The sequence below is a fragment of the Anguilla anguilla genome, chromosome 17 (assembly GCF_013347855.1).
Source record: "Anguilla anguilla isolate fAngAng1 chromosome 17, fAngAng1.pri, whole genome shotgun sequence".
In the NCBI taxonomy this organism is placed as follows: Eukaryota; Metazoa; Chordata; class Actinopteri; order Anguilliformes; family Anguillidae; genus Anguilla; species Anguilla anguilla.
Window position 1 is genome coordinate 7,558,982 of NC_049217.1, and position 24,756 is coordinate 7,583,737.

Consider the following 24,756-nt stretch of genomic DNA (forward strand, 5'->3'; position numbering starts at 1 on the left):
TCAAATCCAACTCTGACTTGTACTGTATGATCTTATGTGCTCTATGGGGGACATGGTTTCCGTGAGCAGCGCCGATCACTCAGTAATCAATAGCAACTTCTGTTTGGTTCCTGTTCAGCTCGGCTGGTTGTCCACCCTCCCTTTCCTTGGGGGTCAGTTGTGAATACAGCCTGGTCAATCAGCAGCACTAATTGTCCAGTTGGTTACCTGGGGGAAAATAAAACCAGGTCCCGATTTGAATATCCATGAACCAGTCCCATTTGTTGCTATTTTGATGTGGGGCATGACGTGTTTGTGGGGTCAGAGGGGGCTTTACTATTTTGGTTAGGTTGCAACATTTCTTAAGGAGGTAACAAAAGAAAACCTACCTTAATGTATAGTATTTGGATAAGTAAGTATTGTCCCTTCTTCCATTCCTTCTTTTTCATGGTATTTGGTTGTATTTCTACGTAACTCCACACAAGCACTGTGTTGTGAATTATCTTTTTTTAATGTATGATTATTAAACACCGTCTGTCTGATATGCTAAAGAAATAGTGTCATGTTTACTGTCATATTTTGGCAATGTGTTTCAGATTTATGCTCATTATGTATGTCGCTTGCTGTTTGTCTGACACTGTATACTGTATGTCTCACTGAGCATTGTCCTGAATATTGAAGTAGGTTAGTGCTGCCCCAATATAATTATTGTGGGGTCGTCTGATATTTTGACTCCCCTCACATGGTGCCAGTGGTACCAGCAGCATAGTAATCAGAGGTGGAAAATCCAGGTTCAGGGAGTAAAAGTCCTCCCCAGTATTTCATTCCAGTCACCTGCCAGGAGGTGGAACTAATTAGTGGAATCAGCTGGCTGTGCTCATGGGTGGAAGAAACACATGGCAGGACTTTTACTTTCTGACCCCTGGACTTTCCACCTGTGGTAGTAATCTTACTAAGTAGTCATAGTGGTAGTATTAATAGTAGAAGTATTATACTTTGAAGAAAGATATTTACAGTCCCTCCTACCACATACATACTTCTTATAAGTGTATGGGCCATGTGTAGAGAATTGTGGTTGATATTTGAGCAATATGATATTTACAGCGTAAACATAATTGTTTAGTCCAGGGAAGCTGAGTTAATTCAAATTCAGAACAATGTCTTTTGTGAGATACCAGATTTTGCACACTATCCAAATGCCCACCTGATCAAACATTGACTCATGTTACAGCCATAAGCTTTTTATTCCAGAGAGGTGGAACGTATCCTTTAGGTCAACAGCATAGCTGTAAGGCCAACTTCAGTTGACATTACCTTTGCAGACACTCCTTTAACCAAAACATTCTCTATCGTTGAGATAAAGTCATGGAAACTATTTCAGACCATATTCAAATCGACGTGAGATAAAGCCTCTCTCTCTCTCTCTCTCTCTCTCTCTCTCTCTCTCTCTCTCTCTCTCTCTTTCTCTCTCAATTGAATTCAACGTGATTTGTTGTATGGTAACATTTTATTCTCATTCTCATTCTCTCTCCCCCCCACCCCACCCACCATGCTACTCATCCCGAACAGGTAGGGTGAGTATGCTAGCTTACAGGCTTTCAGAGAACCTCCTTCTCTCATGTGACACAATCATTTTCTATGTTTCAACATACAAGGGAGGAGCAAAGGATGGGGAGGTGGAAATGAAATGAATTACCCAATTAGTTTCACTGGAGAGTGTTTTTCTAAACGACACCATCAGGAGAGGACACACAGGAACTGCTGAGAGAAGGGAGGCAGTTAGAATATATGACAGGTGATTTATTTGCCTGAAGATATTTAAGGAACTACAAAGGGCAAAACTACCATTTGATCACAATGGCTTCATGGAAATATGTCTGTGTTCTGGCAGTGGTAGTTCTCACGGCAACAGGTATGTACAACCTTGTTGGCTGTGTTTTCCTGAAAATGTCATTTTGAAGGATTTCAACAAGCAGAACACAGTTGACAGATGCCGGTCAGAAATACAGTAGCACGTACTGTGTGCGGTTATTTAATCTAGAATTAGGAACAACAAAACTGCTCTGTTATTACATGTGTATTTCTTTCATCAAAGTTTAAAATAAAATTTTGAAGAAAGGGTGAAATCATGTGAAATTTGTCCGCCAGTCAAACTCTCTGACCTGAAGAGATCTCAGCAAATGCTGTAGAAAGCCATCCAAAGCTATGTACAATTTAAAACAGCAGTGGAGTGTATTGGAAAAAAAATGTCTTTACAGATGTCAAGAAAAAGGGCTGTAATGCTCATATTTGAATTTTCTTACTTTTTCGGTTTTGTCTAGCTCTACGCTCTCACAATAAAGGGTGCTTTGGCTTGTCTTCAAATAGGAATCAATCCTTTTGAGTTCTTTATGGAACCCTCTATGGTACAGTAGGTGTTAAAAATGTGAAGGCTTCTTGATTGAAGCATTTTAAAGCCTAACAAAGAACCCCCTGAACTTGATAGGGTTCCTCTATGGAGACACAGAGGAGCCTTTTCGGGAGCCTTTCCTCTGAGGGTGTACTGGAACTGGGAGAAATTAAACGGAGTTGAGTAGTGTGTCAGCGAAGGAGTTGTACTTTCTTCTGGCTAGTGAAAGGTAGAACGGAATGCTGGTAGTATTGCTGATGTACATGCTGTAAAGGCAGCACTTCCATGAACCTGCATACGAAGAACTGCTCACAGGAGGGAAACAAGGTGTTAAGAATGGAATGTACCTTGTCAACATTTTCTTCACCTTCACCTTGCTTCTGCTAGAAGAACTAGTTCAACCGGGACACCATTACCCTATTTCCATGACCAAAAGTGTATCTTCCATCAGTGTTTTCATGGAGGTTGCAACAAAGTACAAATAACTTAACCTTGTGTTCTCTTTACCTATTAGTACCTGTAAAACTGTTAGTCAGATATACCCAGGAAATTATTGGGATTTTAAGGCAACACAGGAATGAAATTCATGCAAAATATATGTTATTTTTTATCTGGATTCCAAACATTATAAACAGTATATGGTTGCCATTAACTTCTGCACCTTGATCACATTTAATCATCTTTATCTGTGAAATATTAAAATGAAACAAGGTTTTCGTGCAGTATATTATTGATATTTATTGTTTTTTAAACTCACAATCTCAATTATTTTTAATCTTTAACTTATTCAAAGAATCCATACAGACAAAAAGACATAAAACAAATACAGATGATGAACAATGCACAGAAGCACAAACCAACAACCAAATGTACACTGGCTTAGTCACTGGTTGTGAAATGCAACTCTCAAAAGTGTCATTCCTCTTTTACTACAATTTTCATAGGGTTTATTGGTGGCATTAAGCAGTCCTCTCTGGTGGACAAATTAATTCTCTTTTCAACCAGCTCGGTCATACCGATCAGACTACATACAGTAAGGGCCGGTCCAGCAGTATTAACTTTACATTACGTGATTGCAGGGTGACACGAGTTTGAGACAAGCACGGGCTTAGCGCCTGCTCATCAATCCGTCATTGATTGCAGATGCAGTGTCCTTTTAGTGCCGCCTATAGGACAGTAGTGTGACGCTATTTCGGATAGTAGAGTCGAGGCTTACCTAAATCTGCTCCCGACCAGGATTTAGCAGAGGGGTTTGAGCTGTCAATGCAGGAAAATATTCCCAGCATCTTGTGCTTCATCTACATCCTTAGCTCTCTTTTGTTTCTATCATTTTTTCAAAAAAGAACTCATTTATGAAAATGCATGCGAACACATTGTATGACATAACTGTCCGTGTTTCCAAAAATGTTCACCTTGGTAAAATCACAACCGGATGCATATTTAAGAGAATATTTGATTTCTTATTTAAAAAATGAATATGATAATATATTCAATATTAGTCCAAACAGCTGGCTATGGTTTAGACACTGTGGTATTACACTGGTCTCTAGACTTCTATTGATGTAAGGATTCAGAAGCTGGTGACAGCATTTCTGTTCAAATGAATCATGTTCTATAAATGAAACTACAATTTATTTGTATGTGAATACATTTATTTTATTTTATTTATTTTAGAAGTTTATTTAACATGGACCATGTATAATAAAACATTGACTTCAAGCTTGAAATCTGATGCACTATACAGAGATATAGCTGTACAGCTAATTTTCATCTCCGGTCCCTGGGCAGGTGAAAAAAATTACCCCTACAAACAACATTACAAACACCTACATTACAAACAACATTACAAATACCTAGATTACAAACAACATTACAAACACCTACATTACAAACAACATTACAAACACCTACATTACAAACAACATTACAAACACCTACATTACAAACAACATTACAAACGCCTACATTACAAACAATAAAATACTTCCTAGAGATACAGTACACTGCATACATAATCACAGCATGGATATTACATTAAAAACAGTTTACAGCTATTATATGACAAAAACTATTCATATTATGAGTTTAAAATGAATGATTACATGTTTGATTGTCCTTTATCCATCATTTTAAACATTGTGGAAAATGAAATTTGACTTCCCGTAATTCCAGCTCAGGTTTAAATTCTGCACATTGGCATAGTTTTATTTAATTAATTTTTTTTCCCAATCTGGTGGTAATAGAGAAGCAATAATTAATTGTGGTTATAATGACATTTAGGCAACATTCAAGACATGAGTCATGGAAGGTTACTGAGTGTAATACAAAGTTTAAAATGATTTAGAAGAAAGTACAGTAAACTGAACTTAGCTAAACTTGTTAGCTGCCAAGCAGCCAGTCCAGTCGGTTTCGTAGCAGTAGGCGGTACACTGTAAACTGACAGGTAGCCTTTGAATGCCATTTTAAAACTGCATGAAAGCAAACTGACGGAAAGTTCGAGCAGGGGCCACAGAGTTGGAAGGAGGGAGGGCAGACTCTTGTTCCCGTTGGTTACCGCAGAAGATAATGAGGCGGGACAACTGCATTAAAGCAATACAAAGCAGGCTGATCCTCACAGGTGAATACACAGTAGAAACAACGCTCTTCACCTGACACCAACATTCCAGTGTGTACATGGCAACATACCAGACTGAAATTTTTTTTTAAAATAAAAAACTTTCTGACCTCTGAAAAGACTGGAAAGACCTGATCCTCCACCTGTGCCAGAACTGATAAACTGATAATGAATGAGCAGTGATACGCCTTAGTTACAGTAGATACAGCACTGATAATCTGATAATGAATGACAGTGATACTTATTTACAGCAGATACTCGATAGTTACAGTAGATAAAGCACTGATAAACTGATAATGAATGGGCAGTGATAATTCTTAGTTGCAGTAGATACTCATTAGTTACATTAGATACAGCACTGATACACTGATAATGAATGACAGTGATACTTATTTACAGCAGATACTCGATAGTTACAGTAGATAAAGCACTGATAAACCGATAATGAATGAGCAGTGATACTCGTTAGTTACAGTAGATACAGCACTGATAAACTAATAATGAATGAGCAGTGATACTCATTAGTTACAGTAGATACTCGTTAGTTACAGTAGATAAAGCACTGATAAACTGATAATGAATGAGCAGTGATAATCCTTAGTTACAGCAGATACTCGTTAGTTGCAGTAGATACAGCACTGATAAACTGATAATGAATGAGCAGTGATAATCCTTAGTTACAGTAGATACTCGTTAGTTACAGTAGATACAGCACTGATAAACTGATAATGAATGAGCAGTGATACTCCTTAGTTACAGCAGATACTCATTAGTTACGGTAGATACAGCACTGATAAACTGATAATGAATGAGCAGTGATATGCCTTAGTTACAGCAGATACTCATTAGTTACGGTAGATACAGCACTGATAAACTGATAATGAATGACAGTGATACTTATTTACAGCAGATACTTGATAGTTACAGTAGATAAAGCACTGATAAACTAATAATGAATGACAGTGATACTCCTTAGTTACAGTAGATACAGAACTGATAAACTGATAATGAATGAGCAGTGATTCCTGTTAGTTACAGTAGATACAGCACTGATAAACTGATAATGAATGAGCAGTGATTCCTATTAGTTACACTAGGTGCAGTAGCTAGAAAAGAGCACCACAGACCATGGGAATGGACGTATTATTTTCAATAAATGAAATACCATTGAATTGATTCAGTCTAAAAACTGTAAACCAAAAATGCAGAAAGGTTCCTACTTCCACCATTAAAAGCAAAGATTAATTTTCCTTCTCTCCTCTCTTTCAGGATCACACTCACAGAGTGGTAAGTCTGTCAGCAATTAATCATGTATTGTTTACTTTTTTATTATTATTTGGAAGCTAATTTCCTGTTTCACTCTGTCTGCATTTCATCAATAAGATCACAGCAGATCATAAGATCATTTGCAGCTCTGTGTAATCAGCCTGCTCAGCGTACACTATATGACCAAAAGTATCTGGACACCCCATGGTCTGGGGCTGTCATCCACGGTTTGGGCTATGCCCCTTAGTTCCATTGAAGGCAAATCTTAATGCTACAGCATGCAACGACATTCTAGATGATTCTGTGCTTCCCCAACAGTTTAGGGAAGGCCCTTTCCTGTTTCAGCATGACAATGCCGCTGGGCACACAGCGAGGTCCATATAAAAATGGTTTCATCAGGAACAGTGTGGAAGAACTTGACTGGCCTGCACTGAGCCCTGACCACAATGCCATCTAACACATTTGGTATCAGCCCAACCTCACTGATGCTCTTCTGGCTGAACGGAGGCAAATCCCTGGAGCAGTGCTCCAACATCTAGTATAAAGCATTCCCAGAAGAGTGGAGGTTATTATAGCAGCAGAGGGTGGACCAACTCCATATTAATGCCACATACCTTTGGCCATGTAGTGCATTATGCTCACAAACATTATTCAAATCCTTATTTAATAGAATAGTAAAATGCCTTTGTTATCTGATTTGACATATGCATTTTACCAGTGCTCGATGTCGCCTTCTTCCAAATTAGATTTTCTGTTAATATCAAGGACCATTTGCAAATTCGTTAACAAATAAAAGCACATCTCATGACGTGTATCAACAATGCCAGTGTTCAGCAGTCTGTTTGCATTTCCAGTGTGTGGAAATGCGACCCTGAACACCAGGATTGTGGGGGGTGAGAACGCCCCACCGGGAAGCTGGCCTTGGCAGGCCAGTCTGCATCTGCAGGCGAGTCATGCGTGTGGAGGGTCTCTCATCAACAACCAATGGGTGCTGTCTGCTGCTCACTGCTTCAATGAGTAAGGAATTATGGCTAATTTCAGTGGTATGATGTCATGTCAGTCATGGCTTTCTGGGGGAAAAAAAATTACCGGTCAGTATTTGGGGAGGGGTGGGCATAGCTGCAGGGCCTGTGGTTTGGGATCAGATTCCAGCTAAGTGTTTGTTGCTAGTTGGCTGCTGCAATGGAAGACACTAAGAGGCCTAGATACAGCAAAGCGAAAAGACGAGCCAACAGGGCTCGTCCAAAAACTAGAGGGGATGAAAAGGGACATGGAGCTAGCTGGCCTGTTTTCCATTGGACCTGTAAGTAATGTAACTTTTACAGAGTTACAATCATTAGGCAGCTAGATGCCTGGGGTTGAGTAGCTTGTATCGAGTTCTGTTCTCCCATCAAAATGTCCTTCCCCCTATGGGAACCGCTGTTACTGTTTATAGTTGCAACTCAGCTAGCTTGGTAATTCACTTGCATTTATTTCAATCAGGGGAACTGAGAAATAGCTTGTAGCCAACTTCACTAACAGAGGTAACAAAGTTTGCAATCAATGGCTTACCAAACATTCTATTTATAAGTTGTAGTACTTCCATTTAATTATAGAAAATGACGCTAAATGAATATTTGCTAAACTTTCCATGTATTATTTATAACTCTATACCTCAGACATATAACAATGTAATATTAGATTAAATTGAATTTTATTAGGCAGAACCTTTTTTCCAAATTGACGCACAATAACCTCATTATGAAGGTTGTTGGAACAACTATAAAATGCAGGTCAGATAAGGTAGCTACAATTCACATAAATTATCCAGTTATCCATAGCCATGAACATATACATATTGTGTTGCATTTGAGAAAATAAAGCAATGATTTAAATTGGCTACGGATAACTACAAGTGTATTAGCTAGCTATGATAGACTTGATGACCTGCTAATGTTACTTAATGCACACAAGATTCTGTGTTTACATCCAAATTCTAACAAAATGTCCGGAAAATAGCTAAATACTGAATGAGCAAAAACACAAAATAGTTGCAACAGTACTACAGAGTAGCTACCGTACGATTAAGAGGTGCACTCAGTGTAAAGATTGTTAGAGCGCTGCCTAATTGCTGTTACCATCTATATGGAATCATTCATCTTGCTAAAAATGCTATTTTCAATATCTCCGACCACCTCTTTGCTTCACATTTTGCTTGTAGTGCTCGAGGGTGTGTCCTCAACAGAGGTGAGGGCGGGTTTGAGGACTAAGGAGGTGTGAGTGGGGTTTACAAACAAAGAGTCTACATGGGCCGCAAAATCCTTCATAGTATACCTTTATTAGTCAAAGAAACTCGGTGTGGTTTTTAGTGTTTAAGTGAGGGTTATCAGTTATCCCATCAGCTGTGTACACTTTCCCTCCGTCTCAGTATCTCTTTCTTTCATCTCCGTCTCCTCAGCCACTCAAATCCTGCTGCCTGGGGTGTTTATCTGGGTCGGCAGTTCCAGAATGGAGATAACCCAAACGAAGTGTTCAGATCTGTCGTAAGCATCACCACTCATCCCAGCTACAACCAAGCGACCAATGACAACGACATCGCCCTGCTGGAGCTCAGTTCCGCCGTCAGCTTCACTGACTACATCCAGCCTGTCTGTCTGGCAGCAGACAGCAGCATCGTCGGTGCTGGCGTTGACACCTGGGTCACTGGGTTTGGCACATTATCCGAAGGCGGTAAGCACGTTCACCGGCGTAGGCTCGTTAGTGATTGGCTAAAGCCATCACAGACAGAACTAGTTCATCCAGTAAACCCTGTAAGTAATTATCCTGTAGAGTCAGTAACTATCCTGTAGGATCTGTAACTAACTACCTGTAGGCTGCTGTGTCTCTGGATTTGGAGTATTAGCCTCTTATTCAGTTCAAGCCCCATCAATCAAAACCTATTTGGCATTGCACACCAATTGAAGTAAGCTGTTATGTGCGGCATTGTGGTGCAGTGGACAGCACTGTCACCTCACAGCAAGAAGCTCCGGCCGGGGCCTTTCTGTGTGGAGTTCACACGCTCTCCCCGTGTCCGCGTGGGGTACTCCGGGTACTCCGGTTTCCTCCCACATCCAAAGATACGTGGGTTAGGCTACCTGGGGGCATTGTCAGGGCGCTGCTGTAAAACAACATGCATGCTCAGTCAACCTATCCTGCATAAATAAATATTAACAATGGCTAAAATTTAAAAATACATTCCAGTGAAAGGGACTACAATTGTGTCACCAATAAAGCACGCTGAATTGAATTCAGAGAGGGAGATGTATTAGTATCGTAATATATGAGCAAGCAAAAACTTTGAGCCAAACACTTCTAATGGCAAGAGACTTTTGTACACTCCAAATGTACTACAAGAGCATGCTCTAACTTAAGTGCTCTAAAATGTGCCCATTAAAACTCTTTGGTTTAGCTGGGTGTTTCCCTGAGATCTGGCACTAAGGTTTAATTTCCACACTATCAATCAGAGAGCAGTAGTCTGGGAAAGAATTTATATCTGATGTGAAGAAACTGGCCATCCTTTCTGAACACAATATCGTGTATGACAGACAAACAGGATTTTAACCAGTTCATTGCACCTCTGCTCCTTTACATCCTACACACAAATTAACAAATGTCCAGCAAAGGTGAAGTTCCATTAAAAAGCCCTCCATTCAATTTACATTTTATGACATAGTGTAGGGATTCTCTTTGTCATCAGAAAACCAGAGTTTCATTAAAACTCAATGACAGCAGCCAGAGAGCGTGTAACATCAGCCAGAGAGCGTAACAGCAGCCAGAGAGTGTAACATCAGCCAGAGAGTGTAACAGCATCCAGAGAGTGTAACATCAGCCAGAGAGCGTAACAGCATCCAGAGAGTGTAACATCAGCCAGAGAGCGTAACAGCATCCAGAGAGTGTAACATCAGCCAGAGAGCGTAACAGCAGCCAGAGAGTGTAACATCAGCCAGAGAGTGTAACATCAGCCAGAGAGCGTAACAGTCAGAGAGCGTAACAGCAGCCAGAGAGTGTAACAGCAGCCAGAGAGTGTAACAGCAGTCAGAGAGCGTAACAGCCTGAACAGGGACAGGGACAGACTAGAGCAGCATAAAAGAGGTGAGCTCAGAATGTTCCAGAATATTCTGGCCCACATACATCCCCTGAGTTCCTGAGGAGAAGGACAGCAGTTAAGAGATGAGGTGTGGAGGCTTGCTTTTTATTTTTAACTGAGTTGCTAAATGCTGCTAAATTCTGTGTTCTTTTGAGTCTGGTGTGTGCTTAAGAGCACAGGAATGCGCTATAAAATCACCAATGAACCTTTTACAGTTGCAGAACATTTTGGTGATTGATTTCTGAGCATGAACTGTACTGCGCTCAGCCCCATTAGCAAGGTTGTAAACGGAACAGCGCCCTCTAGGGGACACATACAGTAACTTCTGCTGGTTCTTTATCGCCTCATTGTGAGGTCTATTTTTCTCATGTAGCCTCAACTCAGGGTGACCTCATTCTCTCTCACAGCACTTCCTGCAATGTGACCTCACAGCCAGTGAGCAACTTCAGTGACTAACAGGATCTAACCAAACCAAGGTTTAAGTAGCATGAAAAGCTTCTTTAGGATTTTGCCATAAAACAATGATGACTTTTGTTATTAACGACCACATTCTCTTCCTTCCAAAAGCAGAATCTACCCAGCAAACAAAGTTTGGTTCTCAGAGCATTCCTGAAACATTATGAAATCTGGAGTAAAATTTTCCCAGCACGTTTATGCAGTATGTAACCATGCATGTTATAATTTAATTAGTACTCGTACAAGAAGCAATTCCTTCAGGTGTTTGCTGTGAAAAGGGGGTCCCACAATCTCCTCAATAATGGGGTGCCCTCATTCCCACCAGGAATCTGCACATTGGCTGAATAAGGACAAAGCTATATTTATTATGCGTTATATGTCAAAAAGTTAGATTTATCAAATGGCACAGAGTACACAGCAGGACATGACTAACCCTCGTCTAGTCCTCACCATTTTGTAATATGCTTAACCATAGAGCTGAAAGGAGTTCTTTCTTTTCACTTGGCTGTATGCCTTCGAAATGTTTGGGGAAACATTGTCACCACAGCGTAACCTCACAACCGAACGACAACGTAACCAGAACGTTCCCCGATGTCCTGGAAACGTGCTGTGTCATCAGGGAAGAGCTCTCTCTCACACACGGCACTAAGGGTTGATCCTGTTTCTCCTCAGGGAGTCTGGCCAATACTCTTCAGGAGGTGGACGTGCTGGTGGTGTCGAACAGCCAGTGCGCCGCAGATTATGGAGACATTTCCATCACAAACAACATGATCTGCGCAGGCGTGGCGCAGGGAGGAAAAGACTCCTGCCAGGTAAAACGTCAATAATCCCCTCTCCGGAATTCCGCCAAACAAGCCCTGACCAGAGTCAGCCTGTTCGGAAATGAGCCCTGTGGTTCAGCTCTCTTTCTCCGCTTACGTTGCGGAGTGTGTAAATTTATGCATACCCGCATTAACTCAACGTCAATTGAATCTATTTGTACACAACGTGTAAGGATGTTACTTTACGGAACTGTAAGGATGTTACTTTACGGAACTGTAAGGGTTTTGGTTTAAGGAACTGTAAGGGTTTTGGTTTAAGGAACTGTAAGGATGTTGGTTTAAGGAACTGTAAGGGTTTTGGTTTAAGGAACTGTAAGGGTTTTGGTTTAAGGAACTGCAAGGATGTTGGTTTAAGGAACTGTAAGGATGTTGGTTTAAGGAACTGTAAGGATGTTGGTTTAAGGAACTGTAAGAATGTTGTTCTAAGGAACTGTAAGGATGTTGGTTTAAGGAACTGTAAAGATGTTGGTTTAAGGAACTGTAAGGGTTTCGGTTTAAGGAACTGTAAGGATGTTGGTTTAAGGAACTGTAAGAATGTTGTTTTAAGGAACTGTAAGGATGTTGGTTTAAGGAACTGTAAAGATGTTGGTTTAAGGAACTGTAAGGATGTTGGTTTAAGGAACTGTAAGGATGTTGTTTTAAGGAACTGTAAGGGTGTTGGTTTTAAGGAACTGTAAGGATGTTGGTTTAAGGAACTGTAAGGATGTTGTTTTGAGGAACTGTAAGGATGTTGCTTTAAGGAACTGTAAGGATGTTGCTCTCTTAAAACTGTGCCTGAAGCAGCTCTGTTGAAAGTCTGTCTTTTTTCATAGGGAGACTCCGGTGGCCCAATGGTGAACAAGCAGGTCTCTGTGTGGGTTCAGTCTGGCATTGTGAGCTTTGGAAATGGCTGTGCCCGTCCCAACATCCCCGGGGTTTACGCCAGGGTCTCCCAGTACGAGTCCTGGATCACCTCACAGGTCAATGGTCCCACGCCTGGCTTCGTCTCGCTGTTCCTCCCGGGGAGCAGCGCCGCCCGCCCCCTCTTACACTTCCTGCTGTCCCTACTTCCCGTCTTCCTGTCCGTCTTTGTCCTCTCTGGCTGGGGACAGTGAAACTGCAGCGGATTCGTCAGTTTCAAAACAGTACAGTACTAAAACTGCAGTCGATTGGTTAGTTTTAAAACTGTACGGTACTGAAACTGCAGCGGATCGTCTCTTTTTAAAACAGTACAGAGTTCTTGTAAAAACAGAATTGTACTTCTGAATCGTTTCAAGACTTTCCCTAATATTCTTTCCAAGCTGTTACACAAATAGTGCACCCCTGAAGTTTTAATGAAAATGAGATTCTAAATAAAAGAGGTATAGATTTTTATGTAACATCATATATATATATATATATATATATATATATAAATAATTCCATGTATGTGAATGTATGCATATAATGTACATAACATTAAGTGAATACTGAACATGTATATATGTGTACTTTTCAGATGATTGGTGTAGCATTGTGTGCCTGCTGTTCCTTTCCAATAGGTTGATTTTATCAGTACAATAATTACAGTAAATACAGTGTAGCCTTGTGGGACCTGAACACAGAACTTGCATCCTCATACTCAACAATCTTAGGGCATGCCGGGTTGTTCTAAATAAATTAGTGAATAAAATTTTGAAAACATAACCCTTGAATTGAATTTTCACTTGAAGCCACCCTCTAAAGTGCCTCTTGTCACAGCCTTTACTTCCTAATCTAATACTGTGATTCATAGAAGGGAATTAGAATATTTCTGATGGAAGACACATCCAGCAGATTTATATTGTGGTAATTCATCATTATGTAAGCATCAATTTAAAGGTTATTTTTATATCTGTATTGCCTCTTCTTGCTCTTGTTAATGTTGTCATAATGGGAATTTATCACTTAAAGTGGGTCCCAACCGGATGTATGGATGCAGTTGTATAAATTCTTTAAGAGGATTACAATAAATTTGTAGAGATGAAAGTGTGTGTGGTCATAATGATTTGTGTAAGTAATTTATGTAAGTTTACTCAAACATAGCACACCATGTCACTCAAGCAACCAGCAGGAGGCGATGGACTGAACTTCTGCTCGAGTCTCACATAGCCGTTAAGCAATCGCTGTCCTGCAGAATTCAAATTACCGTGTGCCGTCAAACTTTAGAGCCACAGGCCACCAATATCTGGGCCACACAGCGAGATTATGTATATCACTCAGGCCCACTTAAATAAAAAACAAGACCACAGAATCCACAGAATGTTAAAGAACCCACTGGAAGAACAGACGAATTTGAGGCAAATTTAAATCCAGTGACGTCGACACCTATGTGGGCTTTGCCCATTTGTAAATGGGCTGCATTTTTTAAATAAAGATTTTACAAATTCTCAAACTGGCTTAACGCAGGAGGATTGTTACTCCAGCGCGGGGGGGGGGGGGGATCCAAACATCAGGCCCCGCCCAGAGTTAACGTTGCAGGTAAACCGCAGGAGCAACCCGCAGCAGCAGCCTACAGGCCTCGATCTTTCAAATGAAGACAACGGAGATGGTCTAAGAATGCTTTAAGAACAGTGACGCCAAATACAATACTCATGCACAAATCAGTTCTTTATTAAATGAATCAACAGTGTGGCTGCTTAAGAGCCAGTCATAAAACAGTATAAAAACGGTTGCAAATACTGAACATTTGAATATTAACATGTAAAAACGGTCAACGTGCCATCATAGATCCGTTCAGTCGCTGTGACTGTGCTCAGACTGCTCTGCGGCTGAGTCGCTGTGACTGTGCTCAGACTGTGCAGCGGCTCAGTCACTGCGACTGCGCTCAGACTGTGCTGCAGCTCAGTCGCTGTCTGCGTCGTCGCTAATGATGCCCTTCAGCTTGCTCCAGTCAGGCCTTGTCCCGCCACTCCCGTTCCGCGAATCGTCTTCGTCGCTGTCCGATTCGGACGACACTTTGTGCTTGTATGAAGAGGGAGGGGGGGAGACCGGTCTAGGGGGCGGCCACGCTGACGCTCCTCTTCGCTTAGGACGTCCTGAAGTGAGATCCAAAGAAATAAATTTAAAACAGATATGTATATATTTTAAAAAACATATCTTGTATCAGTCAGTAAACACCATTTTACACAGATGGTTTCAAGTCTCCACACTCTGAGCTAATAGGATCCAACTGATCTCACTTGTCAGTTTGTAACTGAATAAATTTAAAATGGAACCAGTTTCTACTGGAATTATTTGCCATATAGTACATACAGCACACTGAATGACACCATAAGTTAGTCTGACCATCTGACATTGCTGGGATGTGAATTTGGGACATTTATTTTTAGGGCAATAGTAGCTATTTCTGGCATAATGTGTCCTTAAGATCAACTTTATTCATAAAGCGCATTTAAAAGGCAACTGATGTTGTCCAAAGTGCTGTACATCTCCAATAAATAAACACAAAAGACACAAAAGATAAGATTTGTGTAAATAGACACAAAAGATAACAAAAAGACAGTACACTCGCATGAAGAGGATCTCAACTGGGTTTAAAAGTCAAGGAGAAACAAAGGCCTTTCAGCCGAGATTTTAAAAGTGTCAATAGAGAGGGCCTAAACCGAACCCTAAACCTAAAATAATGTAAAGAGGCAGGACTATTCCATAGCTTTGGAGCAGCAACAGTTAGCTTTAACCGAAACCCATGGGACTGTCAAAAGCATCTGTTCAGAAGATCTAAGTGACCTGGAAGCAGAACAGGGGCAAAGGTCAGAGATGTAAAGAGGTGCCAACCCATTTAGTGCTTTAAAAACAAACAATGAAACCTTAAAATCAGCTATAAACCCAACTGCGAGCCAGCGAAGGGAGGACAAAATGGCGGAAAAATGTGGTCCTGCTTTCGAGTGCCAGTAAATCGTCCTTCAGTGTATGTACGAAGGCTAATTAAGAACAATTAGTGTCTAACTGAGAGCAGTCAGCAGGCAGTTACAACAGAGCTTGTCATAATGGTAGGAACCAAAGCCAGCATGCAGAGTGGGAATGGTTTGGGAAGCCCTGATCTAAAATACTGACAGAGCAGCCCTGCTAATGGACAGAGCTGGTCTGCACCAGTCTACACCAGTCTGGAGCCCGTCTGGAGCCCGTCTGGAGCCCGTCTGGAGCCCGTCTGGAGCCCGTCTGGAGCCCGTCTGGAGCCCGTCTGGAGCCCGTCTGGCACCCTATGGGCCAGTGCGTGCTCTCTCGGCTTTATGGAAAAAGCTGCAGCAATGGGAGGGGCTTCCTCTTATGACTGGCCAATCAAGCCTACACATGTAGATGTGGGAGGAGCCCACCCCGTACTGCACCCATTAAGGACTGACTGGCTTTAGCGGGATAAGCTTGTTCAGTGGGGTAGACTCGTTTAGGGGCCGTAGGGGGATAGACTCGTTTAGGGGAAGTAGGGGGATAGACTCGTTTAGGGGCCGTAGGGGGGTAGACTCGTTTAGGGGCCGTAGGGGGATAGACTCGTTTAGGGGCCGTAGGGGGATAGACTCGTTTAGGGGCCGTAGGGGGACAGACTCGTTTAGTGGGATAGACTTGTTTAGTGGGATAGACTCATTTAGTGGGACAGACTTGTTTAGGGGCCGCAGTAGGGGCCATATTCAGTAGGGGCCAGTACCTTGTGTGCTGATGATGTTGGACACATCCAGCCCTGCCAGCTCCTGAGCCTCCTCCCTCTTCAGCCTGGCCTTCTTACACTTCTCTATGGAGGGCTGACCTGGGGAGAGAGACAGCAGCTTACCAACACACACACTCGCGCGCACGTGTACACACACCAGGCTCCTCTGTCAAACCCCCCCCCAGCCCCCCCCACACAGACCTGTGACTCCCAGGTCCTCCAGCTCCTTCTTCAGCACCGCGACCTTGGACTTCACGGAGCGACAGCCTTCCAGCAGCTTCTTGTAGTTCCGCCTCACGCCACAGAGGGCGATGTAATGCTTCAACCGGGACACCGCCTTATTCTCTTCCTCCTACAGCCCAAAAGTGAAGCGCGGCTGTCGCTGCAGTTTAAGCTGCACACACTCGTGCCTGCTGGCTGAGCCATAACCAGTCTGACCCAAGGTCAAGCACTAAGGCAGCGACCTTTCAGTAATCACACCCGGATATTGACGATTGCATCGGTGCGGTTTTTTTGGTTGTAAGTCGCGGCTTAATTTAAAAATCTTAGGTTGCCAGCATCAGTGTTTTGCGGCGAACTAAAAATCAGAGAACGGCAGGTCTCTCTTACCAGGAGAAATCAGACTTAGAAATCAGTAACCAGTCAGACTGCAGCCCTGGTATAAATACGTTTCGTTGCCCTCCTACGTTCAGTGTTTGTTACCACAAGATGAAGACAAATACTTTACAAACAAAAAGAGACAAACTTCCCTCTGATGTCAAGCATGTCTGTTCTAAACACGACAGCTAGAGGTCTTCCGAACTACCATACTGAAACGGCTATTAACTGAAAGGACACACCCTGATTGCCCACTCACCGAAGTACCACACTGCTGACTGGTTAGAATGCAGACTGCCATTTCTTATGTAAGCAAAATGGTCTCCAAAAGACTGATACCAAATCTTCCTAGAGTGGGCAGAATAATAACTTCATTGCTTCCAGCATACAAACTGACCCAATTTAAAATCTCACCAAGTAAAATAACTCAATGGCACAGATTTTCATTATGTATCATAAAACTATTAAAGACATATAGCTGCAAGCAGCAATGCAGTGGGTCGAGCACTATGACGGACAAAATGTCTGATTCAGCTCACAGGATACAGTGGCACCTTCCATACACTTTTGCCTTCCAGGCTCTTACACCCACATAATTTCAAGATCCACTGATTAGAAGAAAATGATCCAAAGACGTAATGCCAGAAATTGAAGCTAGATTGAGGAAAATCTCAATGAGGAGAGATTTAAATATGTTTTCAAAATAGTCCAAGATGGCTGAATAACAAAATGGGCAACAAAATAGGTATGTTTTGACGGGTTCCTTAGCCGCAATGGTCCACAGCAAGCTCGGATGCAAAGTCTGCATTCGTTGCAGAGTAATTGTAAGGCCATTTTTGCTGGTATGGCACCCCCAAGTGGCCAAATTTAATTAAACCCAGTCTCTGCCCCAAAGGCCTTGTGTACAAATTTTGGTGCCACTAGACCAAAGTTTTACTGAGGTAGGGCCACTTATCCATTGTGGTGAATTTGCCAACAAATGTTTTGACCAAGCATCTATCTTTCAAAGACACTTAAAGACAATGATACAAAGAGCTAATAACAAAATGTACAGCTAGATTTGGCCACAATTCAAGGAGGATTGTGTTTTCGAATAAATCCAAGATGGCTGAAAAACAAAATGCCATTTAGAGATTTTTCTGGTATAGCACACCCTTAGACACCCTGGAATAGAGGGGTACCAAGTGTGGCATCGATACATCACAGCATTACAGATATGGCTCATGTTCTGTTTGCCGCCTCAGCCATTAAATTTGTTTCTTTTCAGCAGCCATATTGTTCGACCTAGCAACTATCTTTTAACAGCTTTGGTCAGCCTGCCCTGAAGATGATACGTGCCAAATTACATGGTAATCCGTTCAACGGTCTACGAGGAGATGTTTAAAATGTGCTTTTCATAACATTCAAAATGACAGAAACTACAATAGAGCAGTGTGTGCATTGAGGACTTAAGGAATCTAGAGAAAAAAGAATCACAACTCTAGGCCAAATGGTTCGAAAGTTGCAGCCAGAGGTTTAAATCCACATTTCCACAATTTCACAAAAATCCACAAAATAGTTCTAGGGGCTGCCATAGATTCCCATGGCAGAAAATGATAATAATAGTGATAAAAACAAACACAATAGGTGCCTATGTACCTGTGGTGCATGGCCCCTAATTATGATATCGATCACACTCCATCTCTAAGTGTGTACGTGCTGATTAATAAAAGAGCAGCAACCCTCTAGTACCGGGGGGGGGGGGGGGGGGGGGGGGGGCTTCAATTTCGCCTGCTTCTGAAGCGGAGCAAACAGCAAAACTTCCATCCCGAAAGAAACTTGTACTCTGGTTCAGACTGGGTCTCACCTTGCCGTCTTTTGAAGCGCCCTTTCCTTCTTTCGTTTTCCCCTTAATCTTCTTCTCTTGCACTGACTTGGTCTTACGTTCCTCCTCGTCCTCAAGGGATGGGAGAGATGAAGAGTCCGAATCGCTCCCAGCTTCACTCGTCTTCTTTTCCTTCGTCGTCTCTAAAGGACACATTTTCCAGAGAAAAGCCCAATTTTACTGCCTGTCCTGAAAGGTTAGTTCAACGTGGAGTGTTCAGTCGCTCAACATAAGCCCTCCTGCCCCGCCCTCCCCCCATGCACATAGACCAACATTGCCCCGTGTTCAGACAGCGAGTAACTTGCTTGAGCAACTGGGCAACTGAGCAACCAAAGTTGCCCTGAAAAATGTTTGCCACGGTATATCTTTTCACAGGCATTACCCACCAGCAGCCAATCAGTTTCAGGCTTCCTATTTCTTCAACCAATATGATACCATTTCGTGAATAATTGTTCCACACAGTGAGGAAAAATGGAGGAACAACTAATTATGGTACAATAACACCCGGTGTTATACGTTTCTAAAAAAAAGCATACAGGGACAAGCGTCTAAAAAAAATGACGCTTGGACAGAAGTTTCAATTTGCTAGCTACAGTAGCTAGTGAGAGAGATATGGAGAGATCACTAGCTAGCTAGTGAGAGGGATGGAGGTTGCTAGCTAGGTGGTTAACTTGTGAGAGAGAAAGAGATATATATGGTGAGCGAGATAGCACTAACAAATATTTATCAGTGTCCTGACATAACTATAGAAACTAAAGGAGATATGTGGCTCTATGGAAAATATACAGCTTTGATGATGCCGTTATTTCTCTTCAATAATGCAGCTGCAGGAGACCAATAAGAGGATACAGCGAGAAGCTCCTGCCCCTCCCTCAGCCTTGTACACTTGAGCAACCCATCAACCAAGTCGCTCACTGTGTGAAGGCGGGGTTAGGGTTCTCCCTCACCTTCTCCCCCGCTCTTCTCCTCTTCCAAGGACGAGTCTGCCGCTTCTCGCCTACCCCCATTCTCTCCCCCCGTTCTTTTCTCTCCCTCTCCTCCCTGGCTCCCAGGTCGGCCTCGCTCTTGTTTTGGTCCCCTCATCCCTCCGTCGCTCTCGGAGCTGCCGGTTTCCCTTGCCCCTGCTCTTCCTCTCTCGGCTGGCCGTCCCTCATCCAGATTTGTCCCCATCCTCTCAGCTCTGTGCTCCTCTTCACTCTCCGAGTTGCTCTCTGGCTCTTCAGCCCAGGACTTCCTCCCTTCCGTCTCTACCCTGTCCTCATCTTCCTCGTTGTCGGACTCAGCTGTTTTCTTCTTCTGTCCCCGTCTAGAAGCTGGCGTTTGCTTCTTCATCTCTACCCTGTCCTCATCTTCCTCGCTGTCCGACTCCGCTGCTTTCTTCTTTGGTCTCCTTCTAGAAGCTGGTGTTTGCTTGTTCATCTCTACCCTGTCCTCATCTTCCTCGCTGTCGGATTCAGCGGTTTTCTTCTTCTGTCCCCGTCTAGAAGCTGGAGTTTGCTTTTTCATCTCTACCCTGTCCTCATCTTCCTCACTGTCGGAATCAGCTGATTTCTTCTTCAGTCTCCCTCTAGAAGCGGCTGTTTGCTTCTTCGTCTCTACCCTGTCCTCATCTTCCTCACTGTCGGACTCAGCTGTTTTCTTCTTCTGTCCCCGTCTAGAAGCTGGAGTTTGCTTCTTCATCTCGACCCTGTCCTCATCTTCCTCGCTGTCGGACTCAGCTGTTTTCTTCTTCTGTCCCCGTCTAGAAGCTGGAGTTTGCTTCTTCATCTCAACCCTGTCCTCATCTTCCTCGCTGTCGGACTCAGCTGTTTTCTTCTTCTGTCCCCGTCTAGAAGCTGGAGTTTGCTTCTTCATCTCGACCCTGTCCTCATCTTCCTCGCTGTCGGACTCAGCTGTTTTCTTCTTCTGTCCCCGTCTAGAAGCTGGAGTTTGCTTCTTCATCTCGACCCTGTCCTCATCTTCCTCGCTGTCGGACTCAGCTGTTTTCTTCTTCTGTCCCCGTCTAGAAGCTGGAGTTTGCTTCTTCATCTCGACCCTGTCCTCATCTTCCTCGCTGTCGGACTCAGCTAATTTCTTCTTCAGTCTCCCTCTAGAAGCGGCTGTTTGCTTCTTCGTCTCTACCCTGTCCTCATCTTCCTCGCTGTCGGACTCAGCTGCTTCCTTCTTCGGTCTCCTTCTAGAAGGTGCCGTTTGCTTCTTCATCTTTACCCTGTCCTCATCTTCCTCGCTGTCCGATTGTGCTGCTTTCTTCTGTCCACCCCTAGAACCGTTTTTTTTCTTCTTCATCTCTTTACGGCCCTCATCTTCCTCGCTGTCCATATGTGATCCCTCCTTTTCTCGTACCCCGGCCTTTGGGTGGCTCTCCTCCTCGCTCTCAGACATGACCTTCGACCTCTTCCTCCCGCTCGGACCTTGGCCTCTCCCTCTGTGTTTTGCCGCCATCTTCTGGGATGTTTTCTTTTCGTCTTCCCCGCTCTCCAGGTCCTCCCGACCCTCGCTCCTGTCCTCTTCTCCGACGTCCCCCTCCTTCAGGTTGTCCTCCTGTCCCACTCTTTCAATCCCGGAATCTGGCGAATCTGCGGGAAAACCCAGGAATTAGGAGCTTGTGTGAAGAGAGAGGGAGACACAACCGAACAGCACAGTCGGGGAATTAAAACACATGAAAAGGGATACAGGCCATTTACATTTTGGTATTTGACTGACAATCTTATCCAGAGCAATATAGCTCAATATAGCACAATATGAACACGGGAATTGTATTCTTTGTGGCATGCACAGCAATTTCTGGAATAATGTGGGTTAAGAAAGTAAATAATCCCTCTAAAGCATGAAATGCAGCCAATGATGAAAAATTTCAGGGATTGCAACTGTGGTTGGAACGAAAACCAGCATACACAGGGGCCCCCAGGACCGAGTTTGAGAAGCACTGGATTAGAGTAATCGCAGAGACGGACATACCTGGAGGGCTCGTCTGGAGACGGGACTTCTTCCTCCTTGCCAACTCATCCAGGCTCCTCCCTTCATTCTCCTCATCTTCGTCTTCCACCCCTCTCTTCCGTTTATTGCCGTTGGAGGATGGGGGTGAGATCTTCCTGATGAGAGGTTCGTCGTCGCTGTCCTGCGGGACGAGAGTTACAAGGAGCCATAAACGCCTTTTCCGTCAACTCGCTGGTGGAGAGACACCTGCAACCAGGTCCTCAAAAAGCAACTCGCTGGTGGAGAGACACCTGCAACCAGGTCCTCAAAAAGCAACTCGCTGGTGGAGAGACACCTGCAACCAGGTCCTCAAAAAACAACTCGCTGGTGGAGAGACACCTGCAACCAGGTCCTCAAAAAACAACTCGCTGGTGGAGAGACACCTGCAACCGGGTCCTCAAAAAGCAACTCGCTGGTGGAGAGACACCTGCAACCAGGTCCTCAAAAAACAACTCGCTGGTGGAGAGACACCTGCAACCAGGTCCTCAAAAAACAACTCGCTGGTGGAGAGACACCTGCAACCGGGTCCTCAAAAAGCAACTCGCTGGTGGAGAAACACCAGCAACCGGGTCCTCAAAAAGCAACTCGCTGGTGGAGAGACACCAGCAACCAGGTCCTCAAACACACTATTTATAAACAAATGAGTATGAATGCATATGAATTATTTTTAAAAAAAAGCAATATGACTTGCGCGCAGTATGTCTCCAGGCCCTTACCTGCATTTTTAGGAGCTCCTCCTCCACAATGCGCTTCATCAGCCGGCTCTCCTCCGCGCTCAAAGCCGCCCGGCCCACCTGCTTTAGGAGCCGTCCTCTGAGTATGCTCTGAGTCAGCGTGCTAGGAGCCCACCCAGCCAGCAGCACGTCAGTATCAGCAGCAACGGCACAAGCAACGCGCAGCCTGCTTTAAATGCTATCATACATCACTGCTCTTTCAGCCTACTGCATTCTCAAGTTACATTACAGGCATTCAGCAGACGCTCTTGTCCAGAGCGACTTACAACTTTTTACATAGCGTTTACATTGCATCCATTCATACATACACTGAAGCAATGCAGGTGAAGGACCTTGCCCAAGGGTACAACGGCTGTGTGCTACCCGGGAATCCAACCTGCAACCTTTTAGGACCAGCTCCGTACCCATTATGCTACACTGTCGCCCAAATTACCATTCTGTACTCAGATTTGACCTGGGAAAGTATCAAAAACGGTACCGACTTTAAGAAAACATCAGATTGGTCCCCATCCATTCCACATGGATGGTGAATAACAGTTCAAAGGTGAACCAAGTGCACTCTCTTATATTAGTGTCCTTACAAAACTTTGTCAAAGCTCCCCCCAGTCTAAAACCTGTTATTAAAGTAGTAGGCCTATCATACGATATCATGAAATTTCATTAACCCATTCTTTTGGGTTAAAGAAAATGACTGCACAGGCAAGGGTGTTATTAGTGAGGAATCACTGAAAATGCATGATAAGAGTACAGCACCATCTCAGTCAACAAGAATTTGCTTAGGAGCCCCAAACCTATAGAAAAATTCCACAATGCATCATGCCGCATTTCCAGCTTGCCGTAGGAGATCGTAAAGCTCGGGGTGTTGTCGCAGGCCGGAGATTATTTAATTAGTAATCAATCAGCTGCCGTTCTCTGAGGATATTTACATACATTACGTATACAAGCTTCTTGAATCCTACGCATCCATATCTACTTCACCTGAGTCCCATAATTCTCGTGTTTATGAATTAACTTCGGTGTGACTGCTTCAGGCTATACAAATATATATATATATATACCGTATCAAGTTCAAGATTTAGTAGGTCTAGAATGAGCAGTTTTCATATTAGAAATAAACTGCAGGACTGTTGGTGAGAGTGCATATTTATTCGTTAAAAGTGGTGAGGTAAATAAGCCATTAACCAACAAATGTACAATATTAGCATTTTTTTTTTGCAAACCCTGACCCCTGGCTTTTTTGGCATCAACGGCGTTACTTTTACGGTACTATGATTGTTTTATGTTCTTCATATCCGTGCATTATGTCCCCCGATACGAGTCTTTTTGCCTCAGGAGGAAAATACGCTGCAGAAGTAAGGTCCATGCTGCACTGCCATTGGTTCATTTTTGAAGACACCGCCAGTTCTACGGGAACGCGCACAAAGCTAGATGACATTACATTTATTTAGCAGACGCTTTGATCCAAAGCGACGTACAAAAGTGCACATCATGGTCATTGGAACAACTACAAAACACAGGCTCGAAGGAAAGACAATGGCACTCCCCACTAAGCTACGCGGGAAGTACAACGCGCGTATTCACTTAGCAAGTTGAAAACCACCTTCGGTCTTGTGAAGTCCGTTGACGAAAAGAAACTCTGGGTACGTTCAGCATCCTTCGCAGTAGGCATATACCCCCAAGATCCAGATTATAAACCAAAATGTAAACAAGCCAGGGACTTTCACGGTAAGAAGACATTTTACGACAACGTTAGTTAAGATAGCTAACGTTAGCCGAGTGAGTCAGCCTAGCATGTTAGTTTAGTTTACACGTCGGCAAACGAACACTGGGGAATGTTTGTCAGCAAACTGGCTAGTTTTTAGCTAAATTTCCCATCACATATCCCCACCAGGCAACGTTAGTTAGCGAACTGTTTCACCAAGATAATGAAGTGCTTAACGTTACCTGAGATCTGAACAATCACGGAGCTCCTTTGAAACGAAGTCCCGTATCGGATCCTCACCTATCATTTTTAAATGAGCTAACTAGCTAAAGTGTCCTGACTAATTTGCGATAACGTCACTAAAAATGCGGACTACTTGTTTTGGCGCGCACATGCGTGTGCGTACTGTAGAGCGCACAGAGGAACTGGAGGAGGTAGGCGGGGCTATGCGGTGAAACCTAACGAGAGACAGAGCTACTGCGCCTGTTGAAGGTAAAATAGCTGGCTGCTCATTGAATCGCATTGAATTCAATGTGGAAACAGTGGAGACCCAAGGTGATTTAACCCAACCAAGAAAAGCTCATCGGTCAATTTTCGTGATCATAAATTTCATT

General features: G+C 43.3%; 2 protein-coding genes across 2 annotated transcripts; one reads left to right on the forward strand and one right to left on the reverse strand.

Annotated features, from left to right (window-relative positions):
- Positions 1–1,661: 1,661 nt before the first annotated feature.
- LOC118216117 (testisin-like) lies at positions 1,662–13,616 on the forward strand. Its single transcript, XM_035397142.1, has 6 exons — positions 1,662–1,891; positions 6,252–6,269; positions 7,103–7,265; positions 8,686–8,957; positions 11,482–11,621; positions 12,443–13,616. Exons 1-6 carry the CDS (start codon positions 1,837–1,839, stop codon positions 12,722–12,724), a joined length of 930 nt encoding a protein of 309 aa, XP_035253033.1. The 5' UTR covers positions 1,662–1,836; the 3' UTR covers positions 12,725–13,616.
- Positions 13,617–14,218: 602 nt separating this feature from the next.
- Positions 14,219–24,576, reverse strand: hirip3 (HIRA interacting protein 3). The gene is made up of 8 exons (XM_035398996.1): positions 24,385–24,576; positions 22,423–22,543; positions 21,689–21,848; positions 19,678–21,306; positions 18,713–18,873; positions 16,471–16,621; positions 16,270–16,368; positions 14,219–14,665 (listed from the first exon to the last, which is right to left on the reverse strand). Exons 1-8 carry the CDS (start codon positions 24,447–24,449, stop codon positions 14,472–14,474), a joined length of 2,580 nt encoding a protein of 859 aa, XP_035254887.1. The 5' UTR covers positions 24,450–24,576; the 3' UTR covers positions 14,219–14,471.
- Positions 24,577–24,756: the final 180 nt, after the last annotated feature.